The sequence below is a fragment of the Gadus morhua genome, chromosome 1 (assembly GCF_902167405.1).
Source record: "Gadus morhua chromosome 1, gadMor3.0, whole genome shotgun sequence".
Lineage (NCBI taxonomy): Eukaryota > Metazoa > Chordata > Actinopteri > Gadiformes > Gadidae > Gadus > Gadus morhua.
The window spans coordinates 14666784-14681783 of NC_044048.1; the positions used below are offsets into that span (position 1 = coordinate 14666784).

At 42.1% G+C, this 15000-nt stretch overlaps 2 protein-coding genes and 1 long non-coding RNA gene across 3 annotated transcripts in view; 1 reads left to right on the top strand and 2 right to left on the bottom strand.

The window, feature by feature from the left end:
* tnnt2a (troponin T type 2a (cardiac)) overlaps positions 1 to 5971 on the bottom strand; it is a 7156-nt gene extending 1185 nt beyond the window's left edge. The window contains exons 1-14 of the mRNA XM_030361244.1: positions 5680 to 5971; positions 5446 to 5502; positions 5184 to 5197; positions 4774 to 4791; positions 3491 to 3595; positions 2890 to 2922; positions 2650 to 2674; positions 2503 to 2566; positions 1969 to 2085; positions 1659 to 1736; positions 1247 to 1357; positions 1001 to 1110; positions 217 to 307; positions 74 to 114 (exon numbers count right to left, since the gene is read on the bottom strand). Of these exons, the coding sequence (XP_030217104.1) occupies positions 74 to 114; positions 217 to 307; positions 1001 to 1110; positions 1247 to 1357; positions 1659 to 1736; positions 1969 to 2085; positions 2503 to 2566; positions 2650 to 2674; positions 2890 to 2922; positions 3491 to 3595; positions 4774 to 4791; positions 5184 to 5197; positions 5446 to 5483 (845 nt within the window). The 5' untranslated portion in view covers positions 5484 to 5502; positions 5680 to 5971. The remainder of the gene's footprint in view (positions 1 to 73; positions 115 to 216; positions 308 to 1000; positions 1111 to 1246; positions 1358 to 1658; positions 1737 to 1968; positions 2086 to 2502; positions 2567 to 2649; positions 2675 to 2889; positions 2923 to 3490; positions 3596 to 4773; positions 4792 to 5183; positions 5198 to 5445; positions 5503 to 5679) is intronic.
* The window catches only part of LOC115547207 (uncharacterized), a 9809-nt gene extending 2718 nt beyond the window's left edge, over positions 1 to 7091 (top strand). The window contains exon 3 of the long non-coding RNA XR_003977339.1: positions 6913 to 7091. This is a non-coding gene — a long non-coding RNA (uncharacterized LOC115547207). The remainder of the gene's footprint in view (positions 1 to 6912) is intronic.
* A 283-nt stretch (positions 7092 to 7374) lies between these two features.
* Positions 7375 to 15000, bottom strand: part of lad1 (ladinin) — a 10929-nt gene continuing 3303 nt past the window's right edge. The window contains exons 4-14 of the mRNA XM_030363933.1: positions 13808 to 13881; positions 12870 to 13041; positions 11359 to 11457; positions 11142 to 11185; positions 10947 to 10989; positions 10746 to 10789; positions 10506 to 10572; positions 9928 to 10062; positions 9187 to 9276; positions 8032 to 8119; positions 7375 to 7941 (exon numbers count right to left, since the gene is read on the bottom strand). Of these exons, the coding sequence (XP_030219793.1) occupies positions 8057 to 8119; positions 9187 to 9276; positions 9928 to 10062; positions 10506 to 10572; positions 10746 to 10789; positions 10947 to 10989; positions 11142 to 11185; positions 11359 to 11457; positions 12870 to 13041; positions 13808 to 13881 (831 nt within the window). The 3' untranslated portion in view covers positions 7375 to 7941; positions 8032 to 8056. The remainder of the gene's footprint in view (positions 7942 to 8031; positions 8120 to 9186; positions 9277 to 9927; positions 10063 to 10505; positions 10573 to 10745; positions 10790 to 10946; positions 10990 to 11141; positions 11186 to 11358; positions 11458 to 12869; positions 13042 to 13807; positions 13882 to 15000) is intronic.

A 15000-nucleotide genomic window follows, 5' to 3' on the forward strand; every position in this document is an offset into this window, starting at 1 on the left:
CACTTTAGAAAGAACCATGAGAGAGTGAGAACAAGAGAGAGGGTTAGAAGGGAAAATAGAATGAAGCACTCACATTTTCTGGTGATCACTCACGCGGTTCCTTAGCACGTTGATCTGAAAATAATCATTAAATACAAAAACGGAAAGGTCATAAGGTCGACCTGTGTATATAGTACGCTTTATACAGTGTTTCGGTACACTGAAAACAACACCCACCTCGTATTTCTGTCTGGCAAACAGGTATTGAAATTCAAACTTGTCCTGCTCCAGTTGGTGCATCCAGTCCCATAACTCCTGAGCTTTCTCCCTGTGAGCAGAGTATAACAATTGTTATAATTACTATCATCTGTATTTTAATTATTATATCGGGTTATTATCATAATATGTATTAGGTATTGTAATCATTCATCATCAGTCATCTTCTGTTAATAATATATATTATATTGCTATTGTTATAATTATGTACATGAATTATCATCATAACATATTGTGTGGATGCATTATATATATATAAATAAATATATTTACACATATATTAATATTTATATTTATCACGATTTTTCTATTATTGTTTTTAAATTATGTTAATATATAATGGTCATTATATCTTGTGTTAATGCCTTATATATATATATATATATATATATACATATATATAATACATATTATTCCTAGATCTATAATTATGTTAATGTATTATGGTCAAAACTTGTGGTGTAATCTGGGATCCAGCACTCTTAAATTGCAGCAGAAGGGCTCAAAGCCTGGGCCGGAAACAGGACTACAAGGGACGCAGTAAGGCCTGGTTTCCAGTCTTGTTACGTACATATCTAAGTCCTCAGTCAGTAGGGTATTAGAATAAAGGCTAATCCCACACACACCTGCTGGTATAATAGGTCTCCTTAACATATGAATCTGGGACTAGCGTCACATGTTGTGGTGATAGCACCGGGTTAGATCCTGTGGTGACGTGTTGCTAGGCTAAGGAAGCTGAACCCACTTGAGCCCCGCCTCGCTTTTGTTCTCCACGTCCAGATGCTTGTGTCTGTCGGCGAGAATCTTCCTCTTCTTCTCCCTCTCCGTCTGCCGCTTACCGCTCCGCTTCTCCGCCTGTGGCACAAGCGTGGAGAGATGGAAGAGAAGGTTATCGTATTATCAATTTTATTTAATTTGTTCAATTTTTTGGGTTCACCTGCTTAGATGTTGTGGCCCGGCACTCCCCCCCCCCCCCTTCCCCCATGCTCACCACCTTCTGCATGTAGCCCCCAAAATGGAGGCTGGTCAGGGTTTTCTTCTTCTTCGCATCGTCGTCCGCCTTCTTCTTGGCCTCTTCTTCCTCTTTGCGAGACCTCTCATCCTGGAGAGATAGAGTGAGAGACATAGAGAATAATGGAGAGAGAGAGAGAGACCTTCTCTACTGTTCACTATTAAGTCATTGATCAGATGTTTTTAACCAAATAGACGGTTAATTAGTTATGGTGAATTAATGAGTTAAAACTGACTCATAGTGAATGAGCCGGAAGGTCCACTGTTGGCATCAGAGTGCAAACCCATAACTATTCGGGTGGGAGTCGAACACCTTCACCTCGGCCAATAGTTTGTGGATGATGTTTGTCTTGGGTGGAGGAAGTGTGCCGCCGGCGGCGAGACGACCCTACCTCAAGGCGCTTCTGACGCTCCTTCTCCCGCTCGCTGCGGATCCGATGCTGCTCCGCTCGCTCAGAACGCCGCTTGTCCTGCAGAATTGGTCAGCGTATCTTAGCAACCCCTGAAAACCAACCCAACCGGACTGCACACTATGCATTGTATGTGTGTGCAATGTGTGGGCATTTGTTTGTGGGTATGTAAGATCACACATCGCCAGACACATCAATCATGATTGTGTGATGTGTCTGTCAATCAGTCAGTAAGCGTAGATGCATGTTTGTGTATGAGTATTTCCGGGTTGTGTGTGTTTGTGTCCCTCACAATCCGTTCCTTAAGGTTTATAAAATCCTCCTCTTCCTTCTTCCTGCTCACAAAGTGAACTTCGATCAGTGTCTGCAGCTCTGTCAGATCCTTCTCCATCCTCTTCCGGTGGATATCCTGCCACAACACACAGACTCATCTTAATGGTACCTCCTGATATAAAGGGCCCTTTCGTCTCTCCAGCAGTTATAGAAGCACATTACGGTCATTACGGTACTTGAGATAGTAAAAGCAGCTGTAAACCTGTTTGCATGTTCTCCTGGGTTAACAGTAGATCCCACATTAATGAATCATGAGGGTAAAATGTAAACTGTAAATGACGACAAGCGATTATTTAAGGGATATTGGAAAGAAAGAAAGAAAACACAGAAACAGTCACTATAAAAGAAGTTCATCTTATGTGAAGTCCTGCTCCAACATATCCCATGACCTGAGTTGCATTCATTGAGATGAGCTAACGACGTGAAATAAGGCAAAATAACGTCATATTTTAAAGTCTATAAGTGAAATGTCTCTCCATAGCTAATAACTCACATCAAAGTCCACCTTCTCTCCGTCTGGTATCTTGGGTGGTATGAGGTTAGGCATGATGAACGGCCTGTGGGAAAACAAGGAGATAAACATAAGTATGAGTGCTTGCGTGCGTGCATGCGTGTATATCAGTCTTTACCACCAACTTACTTGAATTTAGGCTTTGCTTCTTCTTCTGTGTGTCACAAGGGACAAAGCAAAATCACAATGAGATAGATATCATTTAGGAATCAATCAACCACATCCAAACACCGACACAAACACGTTCCGACAAATACATAAACCTCATCCCGGGATGAACTGATTTGCCTAATCTCTTCGCACAGCAAGAGGGTCCAAGACAAACAGCAGGGCGCCTTTCAGATAGCGATAACGATCAGACACCGTTACCTCCTTCATCCTCCGCGGCCTCATCTTCACCATCTGAAAGAAACCACAGCAGGAAGCATCCTGAGCATACTGACTGAAGAAGGATGTTGATCATGCTGCCTGAGGGGCAGGAAGTGCTTAGAAAGCCTCTAAAAACATTGTTTTAAATGACGACCTGAGGTTCTGTAGGAAACTGTGCAACCCTAATCTCATCCCATTATTTGAGTCAAGAATCTTTTTGGCAAAGAGAAAACTTTTTTCATTAATTTACTGGCGTGACCCTGTATAACAAGTATTTTAATTCTATGGAGTCTATCCATGTCTTCATAACATATGGATAGACTCATAAATGTCTATATATATCTTCTTAGCGCATGGATATTCTAGAAGAGACGATCCATATGTCACGAAGATTCACGAGTATATAAACTCATTCCACTCAGATTTGCTTTAACATTGCCCTATTACATCTGATTTTGACATGAAATACTTGAATACTGCCGTTGCACCATGGGTGGATTAAACTTTCATTTCAAGTCTGGAATGATGTACAAACAAGGCAATCAAATCTTTATCTGTTTTATATCATAATAAAATAATTAAAGCGTTAACCTCCGCTCACCTTGTTCCTCATTGGTCTCTTCCTCTAGCTCCTCCTCCACCTCAGGATCCTCCCCTTCCTGTTGTAGCTCCTCCTCTTCCGGCTCTTGCTCCTCGCCTGGGGCCTCTGGGGGGGGGCGTGAACCAAGTGTCACACTCACAAATATTGCGCCATATGAATGATAAAAAATGTGACATGTGAGACAGCTGTGAGATCGGTTCAAACTAAAAGCTTCAACTGCCACACCCGCAGCCACCCTGCCGCCACACCCTGTTACCGCTAATCCGCCCCACCCTTACTCCTCCCTCTTGCTGCATAACTTTGAATCAAGCCTGTTTTGCGTTTTGTGATGCACGATGGAAAGTGGAGAGGAACTTCTGCTGTTAGATAGCGTGGATAACATAGCCCCCAGATAACAGGGTGCTGGCTTCAGAACAACACAGCACCAGCGTTTGACATAGACGCTGATAAAACTAGATAAAACTGGACTGGAAGGACTGGAAAACTTGTACTTACACACACACACACACACACACACACACACACACACACACACGCACACACACACACACACACACACACACACACACACACACACACGCACACACACACACGCACCCACACACACGCACACACACTCACACAACCACAGACAAAAAGATAACATGTGTGGTCGTGTGTGGGTGTGTGTGTGTGTTTGTGGGGGGGGGGTGTGTGTGTGTGTGTGTGTGTGTGTGTGTGTGTGTGTGTGTGTGTGTGTGTGTGTGTGTGTGTGTGTGTGTGTGTGTGTGTGTGTGTGTGCCTAGCACTGCTGGTTTATAATGCCCCAGTTTGAGCCCGTAGAGGTGTTATAGTGCCAATCGGCACTATAACACAGAATAATAACACAGAATACTATGCAGAATAAATAATGAATACTCCTGTCTGCAAAAAATACGACCTTGGTGTTAAGACCTGATATTCTATTTTTTATTATTTCAGCAAGGAAAAGGGAACTTGATTCACTCTCTTATCAGTTGTGAGTTGTCTGTTTTTATTAGTTGTATTACCTCAGCCAATATGACCTTGGAAGAGTCACAGATAAATGTAGCAAGAGGAAGGTCTGCTCACTTCATCTCCCCATGTTTAAAGGCACTATTGATTCAACTTAACAGGTTTTTCTTTCTATGAAGCTTTACCTGCGCTCACTAGACCTAAGCTCTCTAAATGTAGCTATGTTCTATAGCTGCTGTTGTTCCAGTATTTGATGAATGTATGTAAAAAAAAAAATCAGTGTTGTATGAGTCATGGAGAACTCCACATACCTTCAGGGGCTTCCTCCTCTAATCAAGATTCAGAGAAAAGCAAGCAGACAAGAAATGGCTTAGGGTTGAACTAAGTTGAACTAGAAAACAATATTACAATGTAAAGCGCTGCAGGGATTTTTTTTTCCAGATAATGATATTATCATTACACTTCAAGCAGGTGACCTTTATCGCGCATTAGTGTTTACCCTGCAAGACGCATTACTGCCGGCAGCTATGGAAATAATGCGGGTTCATATTCTCACAGAACTGGTTCTTTTCCATTACTTAACCTATGTAAAAGCTTAGTTTTACGTCTACGATCAGGACTGCACGCTAATCAGGTTTCTGTCATGTATTCTCATCTGTACAGGACATGTGGACACAATACCAGATATCGAAATATTTGAATCTTGAGGGAGACTTCTTACCTTCTTCGACTTCCCTGAAAATGAGAGAAGAATGGCTGTTACAGCGGCACTCAGGAGACCAAAAAAAAAGCAGTTTTATATGGTGTAGGCGTTTCAAACTATTTATTAAATATCAGTAAGCTAAGCATGTCAGTGTCTATCTATTAGTATTGGTGTCTATCTATAAGTATTGTCAAAAGCAGCATCACACGATCCAAGGCGAACGGATCAGATGTGTGTATTCGACTGTCGACTGCATAGCACCAAAACGAACTCGACTTACTCTTCGTATTCCTCCGTTATTTCTTCGTTGTCCGACATGGCGGCGCGTGTTCAGCAGCTAGAAATCAGTGAACATTCACCAGACTTTATCACTCTCCTCCATCAAACCATCACATTGCTCCAGTCATCTACAGCCTCCTAATGGTCCATGCCTGCACTAAGTCTTAAGTCTAATTTTCCAGATGTTAAAGATGGACACATGCGTCTATCGTCACAGAGATGAAACCACACCTACCTGTTAAGAATGGAAAGAATGAAGAGAGAGGCAACGCTAGCACAGACTCTCCGAGAAACCCGGAGCTCCGAAGAAGCCCTTTTGGCTGTGAGACCTCAGTGGGAATGAGGGACCAGAAGGGTCGAACACTGGTGGACAAACACACACACACACACACGGCAGAGAGGGTATCAGAGGGAGAAAGTCAAATGCTAGGGGACCTCTTCTCCCATTGTGTGTATTAATAACCATCGAGATAGCATGGTAACACTCCTATCAACCTTCTCCTAAAAAGGTGAATTCAGATGCCGGGGGTAAGGCCGTGAGTCACCGTGTTTAAGAGACCTAAGAGATAAGGGCAGTACAGAACACGCACACACACACACACACACACACACACACACACACACAAACCTAGATACACACACAACTAGAAAAACACAGACGCATACACACACACTGCGACAGACACATAGACACACACCTAGAAATACACACACCAACACACTGATGAATCACTCCAAATACAAATACACACAAACACACCCTTACTGCGAAACACAGACATGCCAAGACACACAAACACAGACACACAATTAGAAAAAATGACACACAAACACACTATGACAGGCAGGCAGACACACATACCTACACTTACACACACAAATACACAGACACACATATACACAGACACACCAAATTACACATACACACACACAAAGGCACACACACATACACCTAGACACACACATACACACACCACACACACCTAGACACACACACACACCATACATCTAAAAACACACTCACACACATACTGCCCCAGGCAGGCAGAAACACGCACACACACACGTACACACCTAGACTAACCATGTAGGCCACCATGCATGGGGCTGGAGGTGACACTAGACCAGGGATGCCAGGGTGAAATTGGTCAGGGGGCCAGATTTTTTTGAAGTGAGATCTCAGGGGGCCGGATTACACTATCGGACTGAAAAGGCCTGAAAAGGCCAGACTGACTCAACACATGGATAGGTAGGCTATTTTAAATTATGCTTGAAGGCCTACCGATCGAAAATAAATTGCATTGGCCCCAAAATAGCCTCACAATGAGGCCTACAATTACATAGCCTAAAGCAGGCCTATGTAATAGTAGCCTACATTTATAAATGATAAATAACACAAGGGTAAACTGTTAATAAATTGTATTTTATTTATTGAAGGCTTGCATAGGTGAACTAGGCGATCGCCTAGGGCGGCAAAAGTGTTGGGGGCGCCCCCTGGTGGCGGCCTTAATAAATTAATCAATTTTAATGAAACAAGCGTGTTTTCTAAACACGTTTCGAAATGGAAGGGAGAATGGGGGATGAAAAGTTATTGAATCGTAACAGACCAGCAGCAGTAACATACCAACTGACGGATTCCCAAAAAAAAAAAAAAAAAAAAGTATTTAATTTTTTTTTTTTTTTTATAAAAATTTAAAAAATACATATATTCTCCCCTTATCACCCGCGGGCCGGATGTGACATACAGTCGGGCCGGATACGGCCCGCGGGCCGTCACCCTGGCATCCCTGCACTAGACAGATACATGGCCATATCTCTTATCTAAAGAGTAAGAGTTCCTCTCGGCCCACTTCTTTGAGACAACACAGATGGAGGCCTTCCTCATTGGCTAGGTCATCGTCCGTGGCAGCAAACACCAAAAATAAAAATATTTACAGTTCGTCATAAAAGATTTTATTTTGTCACCAGGCAGCAACCTACCTTTGAGGCATACAAGACAAGGCAAATAAAACAGAAAACATAAATTTGGCAGCACAGTAAGAAGAACAACTTTAACCACAAACAAAACCCTAATTTACAGAATTACGGTCCCAGAATTTCAAATTCTGATAATCAGAAAAGTTATTATCAGACCAAAGGCCTTCACCTGTGCAAAGTGCATTAAATCACCTGAAGCTAACAGAACTACTCAAGACTTGAAACACAAGGGTCACTGGTGCAACTCTATTCACTGATATATTCTGTATTGCTGTCTCTTATCTCTCACTCCGTATCTTAGCCACCAAGAAGCAAACAATCATTTCTCTAATATCTATCTAATCTTTAAGCCAAAACAAAAAAGCAACTTCCTTCCACTGAGACCGTTGATGCTCCACTTGCATCTCTTCTGTGCAAGTATGGGAAAACAAAAGAGCTTGAGGAATAAACACGAAGAACCACAACACAAGTTCATCCTCCATTTCATTCTCAATCATTTTCTGACTTCAGTTTCTGAATCCTGCAGAAGAAAAACAAAGAAAACACAAATCTAAAACTAATAACTCCAAAGCAACTTTGAAAGATGTGATTGTGCTTTAAGAATGCTTACCAAGAATCCCCCAGTGGCTGATCCTTCACTCCTTGTGTTTGCTCTCAAACAGGATCTTCTTGCTGCTGATATCAACATGCCTCAGGTCCTGCATGCAATGAGCACAGCACTGAGTCCATACTGAGAACATGACAAATATCATTTCAAATATATATATCGGGATATAGGTTAAGTTGGCCATGGCTTTCTTAGCCTTTGTTGGTTAAGTACGTGAAAGAAAACCCTTTTTAACAGACGGTTCTAATGGGAGGAGCAGGGTGAGGGTTATGTGTTATTATCAAGGAAAAAAAATCAGTCTGATAGGAACGGGAATAGGAAAATAGTAATCTGCAATAAGGAAAAAGTGTCAGTCTGGTCAGCCTGAGTTGTGCAGCAGAAGGAGTGATGCTGCCCCCTAGTGTTCATCATCAACATCGTGTTCTACTTGTAGCTCACACTAAGGTTAAAAAGCACCTAACCTTGCTTCCATAGGTCCTACCACGGTTTATTGCTGGCATTTTTGGGGGGATGGCTTCAATTCTACAACTAATATAACAGAGGTTAGTTGTATGTCAACATTCCTGTAGATTTTTCTCAAAAGATTCAAAATAAAACACCCCCCCCACCCCTCAACGTCTCGCCCTCCTATCTCCATGTGTGTGCCATATCTTCTGATGAATTGAATCAACCTGTGATTGAATGATTGATGATTCATTACTAATCTCTGGTTTCCTGCCAACTACTATTGGCGCTATGCTTCCACCCAGACGGGACACCCACCCACAATAACGCAATGATTAAGTGAGGTGTAGTAGCACCACAGGCACACACACACGAGCACACGCGTATACACACACACAACAAGCTGATACGACCCTGATTGCTCTCCTTTAAAGATTTCTTCACATTAATCTAATCCCGGCATTGCTTGTGAACTCATTAATCTGTCATAAGGAGTACCTTTGTGCTAGCAGTAACCTACCTCCAACCTCTAATAGCTTTCGATTGTATTATTTGCTCTGTTCTGCTTAATCTAATGTCTTGACTGATGGAAAAAGGATTCTGTGGTTGCTTGACAACATTAGTGAGTTGTACATTTCTACATATATCATTGTAAAGGTGTTTTAACTTTGCTGTCTGACACTGTGTCAGACAGCGTCTGAGACGTCATCTCACCGCGGGGTTGGGGGAGGAGCCTGGCTTGGTGCTCTTGTGGACCCAGCGGTTAATGCGATCCGAGATGCCAGACGTGAAGGTGCGGAACTCCTGTAGATGCAATGAACACTATAAGGTAAACTATAAGAATGTGTGTGTGTGTGTGTGTGTGTGTGTGTGTGTGTGTGTGTGTGTGTGTGTGTGTGTGTGTGTGTGTGTGTGTGTGTGTGTGTGTGTGTGTGTGTGTGTGTGTGTGTGTGTGTGTGTGTGTGTGTGTGTGTGTGCGTGCGTGTGCCTGGGTATGTGTGTGTTTGTGTGTGTGTCTGTGTCTTTGCAGAATACATAAAACAAAGTAAAACCTGGGTGAGCCCCTGTGTAAACTATAATAGTGGGGGGGAGTTTTAACATTGTTTACAGTTTGTCCCGTGTTTAGTAAATAGTGTATAGACTATTGGTTAGTTGTTGGTGATTAGTGTTTGGTGTTTAGTGTTACTGTTTAGTGAATTGTATTAGTGTTTACTGTTTATCAATAGTGTTTAGTCGTTAGTGCCTATTCTTATGTGTTAAGTGTTTTGTGTTTAGGGAATAGTCTTTAGTGTTTATGAATAGTGTTTAGCATTAAATGTTTGTATTTAGTGTTTATTGAATAGTCTTTAGTGTTTAACAATAGTTTTTAGTGAATAGTCTTTAAGATGTTTGAATACAGTTAGTGTTTAGTGAATAGTCTTTAGTGTTTATGAACCGTGTTCGCTGTTTAGTGACCTGTCTGGAGACTCCAGGGCTGGTGGAGCTGGAGGCCTGGTGCTCCTTCTCAAACAGATCCCTCTTCCTTGACACCTCTTCCAGTAAGACCAGGGTCCTCTGGGTGACGTCTGGGAACCGCGACACCTCCGGCTTCTGCAGGGGTCCCAGGAGTCACCAGAAAGTGGAATGAGGATCAATGTAGAAAAAAAGACTAAATTATGTGTGGATAGATTCACAAAGGGTTGTAGAATAAAGATATTTATCTTGTGCAACTGGAGCTTTGTTATTTGTAAGAAAATTAACATTACTTATTATTATACCAGTATAACATAGCCAAACATGTGGTCCAATGTTGACAGAAGGAAAGGAAAGGTGTATCAATGTAATGTGTACAATGTCTGCATGTAGGCTAAACGAAGCCATCAAGGAAGTCCAGGAGTTATTAACACAGACAGACAAAGTAAACAAATGCCATGTGACTACGACCTATTGCATCTCAAAAGTGCAAATATGTGCCTTTGCACGTTAGTGTTTGCATACTGCCTCATTATAACACCAGCTGTTTATTGATTTATCGTAGGGGAACTTTAGGCGACCTGTGAGGCCTGAGCCAGTCGCTCCATCTTCTCCTGGATGGAGCGGGAGGACACCCTCTGTCTGGTGCTGGTCCGACGGAGAGGAGAGGCACAAACACACCTTTAGAATCCCCACCATACAGCCGTGGCTGTATGTTTTCACTTTATAAATTTGGACTACTTAAAATGTTGAATGGAATAAGCTTCAGAATGAGTACATAGAGGTGTACGTAAAATCAGCTGATCATAAGAAAGACTTACTTCCTCTGGAAATTCGACGTTTTCTCATCTTCTTGATTTGGGTCCTTGAAAGATGAGTCATGCAGTACAATTCAAACGTTAATGCTTCACAACTTCACGATAAGATATAACGTCATCAGGTCAGGTAATGCAATGAGATGCATCACCCCATGAATAAAAACAGGATTGTAAGACTTTATGCTTATGAATGAAATATCTTACAGCGTTTGATTCAAATTTCTGGGATGTAAGTCGAACACTCGAGCTAAATAAAGAACAAAACACAAGTTGGTTAGCGAGAGAGCGAGAGAGAGAGAGAGAGAGAGAGAGAGAGAGAGAGAGAGAGAGAGAGAGAGAGAGAGAGAGAGAGAGAGAGAGAGAGAGAGAGAGAGAGATTATAGATAAGGAGTCCCTGACCTTCTTCGTATAGGCGCCGCCTCTCCGGATTTCTTCTTCAGCATCTGTGTGGTTGAAGATAATCTGTTAGTGTTTTTTTTACGGGTGTGTTCATTTGCTTGTGTTTGTGTGTACGCACGTGAGCATGCACACACATATGTTTGTCGGTGCGTGCATGTCTGTGTAAGTGTGTGTGCTTGCATGTGTGGGCTAGTGCATGCATATATGTGTGTGTTACCCTGAAGGAGGTGGTCCTGGAGCTCTGCCTGCCAAGGGAGGGTCTGTTGGTTTGATTGCCGTTGGCCGGGTCGGTGGAGGGAGAGCTGTTCACAGCGGCCTGCAGTAACAGCACAAACCTCCGGGTCAACACGTCGCACCTTGTGGGTAACAGCTACTCACCATGGCCTTTCCCTGGCTCCTCGTATCAAGTTCAGCCCGCACAAAGGAGGCCGGCCCGTATTTAATGACTGCGACATGTGATACAACTCATTTGGATCAACTTTAAATGACATCAAAGCCTCTCTTAATATACACAACACAACAGAGACCTTAGATCTAAGAGTCTTTAGATGTGACCGGCTAAGCTCGATACGGCTCGTGATTCAATGAGAGGGTGTGCGGTGTGCGCGTGAGGGACTAGTGACAGTGAGAGTGTGCGCGTGAATGACTAGTGACAGTGAGTGCGCATGTGAGAGAGTGACTGCCGAAACACACCAAAGATGAAGTTTGAATCACAAGAATAATGCACATCCGCTTTCTTTATGCTACCGTGTGGTTCAATGAGCATTTCCACACCGCAGACGGAGCTGAGGCCTGTGTGTTTATGTGATTCGATTTTAAATGGTCTAGATGCGTCTAGAGTACCATATTAAGTGCTAAATTTCATTTATTATTATTATTATTAGATGATGATGAACCAAGTCCACCTGGGACTTATAGGCGTCCTGTGTAAAGGCAGAGATGCAGTAAGTTTCAGCTTCCGTTGTCAAGCCCTGCTTGAGGTTTGGTGTGTTTAATCCTCGAGTGTGTGAGTGAGCGATGGATTGAGTGTGAATATACAGATCTGCGTATCTCCGCTTCCGGACGCAGATCTTTGCATTGGAACAGCGTGATGTTAACGTGTACACAAGGGGGCAGTATAGCGTAATGTGAAACTAAAATTAACATGAATTGACGAGTCAATCTGGTAATAGAAACGGGGGACCATTCTGGTCACATATAAAAAAAAAAGCAATACATCCATGTTTTACAAATGGAACTAAATAATTTAAATATCACTGCTGAATAACGCTTGTGTCTTCCAGCATTAAACGGAAAGTACCTAGTTTCTATTTCGCCCAGGGGTATACTTTTTACCCTCCTGTCAGGCTGTTGAAATCAAAAAAGAATCTTACAACTGTTCCCCCGATCGCTGATTGATCGAGCGAACAGCATCACTTGACGCTGTTCTCTTGAGAGACGACGAGTGATGCGTTGCTAAGCGCCGGGAAGTCGAAGATTGTCGGCACAAACATGCAGCGACGCAGATCTTCGCATTTGTGTATGACTTGGCCATTGTTAGTGAGTGGGGTCAGTATTATCTAGGTGTTCTTATCCGATTATGAGATGTCCGTTATGGTTCGAATTTGGTCATATGTAGGTCGGACTAAGATGTTTACATGCATTTGAAAAGTCGAAACGGTGTCTGATACCATCAGAAATTTGAATATCTAGCCCCATTTTACCCCACTGAGTGAGTCATCCGTCTACCTCGGTAGTGAACCCATTGTGTATGGGGCTCTGGGGTCCTCTTGGAGAGGGGCTGTGGCAGGGAGAGCCCCAGGGCTGGCCAGGAGACGCAGGAGGTGTGGGCCCGAAGGCCGCCGGGCGCGGGCTCTTCTCGGTGGGGGAGGTGCAGCTGTCGAGGGAGATGCAAACCGAACTAGAGGGGGAGAAAAGTATGTCCAGCTTCAGTGCAGTGACTTCAACACCATATGAGGGGGCTGTAATGGAAACTTTCAAATATCAATAATTGTCATAATCAGATCCTATTCATGGTTGTTGTATTATTGTGGTATTAACCAATGCCAATTAAAGCCTATCCTGCAACCTAGCAGGTAATGTTTGCGTTAATCCCGCCCTAGCCAGCAGTATTTGAGCAGCTATGACTTCTGGCCTGCTTTCCATTAGATAATGCCATGCCTTTCTAATATTTTCTTTTGCCAGGCCATATTAAATAATTTCTTATTGCACTATTTAGCAAAACAGATTAATGCCAACTCATTTGACAATTCAAATGAATCTTTTTTCGATTTAATTTAATTGTCTTTAACCTTGTACTTTTATAACCTTACAGCGCATTCACAGGTTTGCTTACCAGACATTTTAAGTGGGGCTTACATGTCTACAGGATATTTATAGTTATTTTAAGCATCATGAAACTTAAATATTTCTCATTAACTGTATCTGAAAGTCAAAGTAGTGTAGTGTAGTGTTAAGAATAGATCAAATTTGCTTTCGGGAATGGGAATTTGCATTTTGCAATCAAGTTTAAACTAAATGTCAAAAAATAATAATAAAAAATTTATTAAAAAAAATAATAAAAAAAAATATTTTTTTTCAGATTATTCTGGAAATAATCTGAAAAGGTCCATATTTAAATTTTCATTAATATGTAATTTTTTTACCTATTGTTTATTTCTTCTCACCTGACAAACTTGCGTGAAGAGGGAGAGGAGGGATTTTCATCAGGATCTTTTCTAGTTGAGTCTCCGTTCCCATGCTGGAAAAATGACCCAACGTAAACCTCAGACTCAAGTAAGCAATACTCACAAACTCAAATATACTTATCAAAACTAATTATCAAAAGTACTCTTAACCTTGGTATATACACCTTAAAAAATGCATGTGAAATACACATATTTGAGCTAGGCCTAAATGTTCCCTTATATTGTAAATAGAATCAAACATTACTTGTTAACAAAGTGTGTATCACCTGAAAGCCCTTTTAGTGCACAGTACTGAATGTAGCAAGGTCAATTTAAATGTACTGGTTTAAGAATAGTAATGATCCCAATGATATCAATAAAACCTCCTTAAGGCTCTAACAACAAGCCTGGTAACTAAATATATTTTCATAGTAAAAAAATGTATACTTATTTTGAAGTTTTCCTAAAGACCAGGTTCTGTGTGTATTACCGAGCATGGTTAAACAAAATCTTCATTCTAAATCGTCTTTCAAATTGTATTTAAATAAAACTTGCCTTTAGATGTGTTTTACGAGGGAATCATAAAGAACTGAATGATATACAATAAAGTAACAGCATTTAATAAGAGTCAGATATCTGGCAATAAAGATCCTATGATGATGCAAATGTTGCGTGGTGTGTGTGTGCATGTGCGTGTTTGTGCATGTGCGTGTTTGTGCATGTGTGAGTGTGTGTGTGTGTGTGTGTGTGTGTGTGTGTGTGTGTGTGTGTGTGTGTGTGTGTGTGTGTGTGTGTGTGTGTGTGTGTGTGTGCATGCAACTATGTGCATGTGTGTGTTTCCATAAGTGTGTGTGTGTCACCTGTGTGTGCGTGGCAATGTGTGCAGACGCGTGCATGCCTGTGTGTGCGTGTGTTTGGTCGGTAGATCTATGTGTGTTGAATTTGTCTGAACGTTCTCCAAGTCCATGAGTGTTGGGTAACATGTAAGGTGACTCACACAGCCTGAGGAATGGAACTATACTGTGTTGGGCCCATGCAGGACAATGATTAACAGGACACACTCTGCGTGGGGTAACCACTGTGTTAACGGACGGTTATAAGGAGGTGAAGCATTAATGTTGCGTGGTAAATTAACTGCCTCATCCCTCTGTGTCTTCCCTGAGTCTCAGCAGCGTTCTCTCAGTGAAAACCTG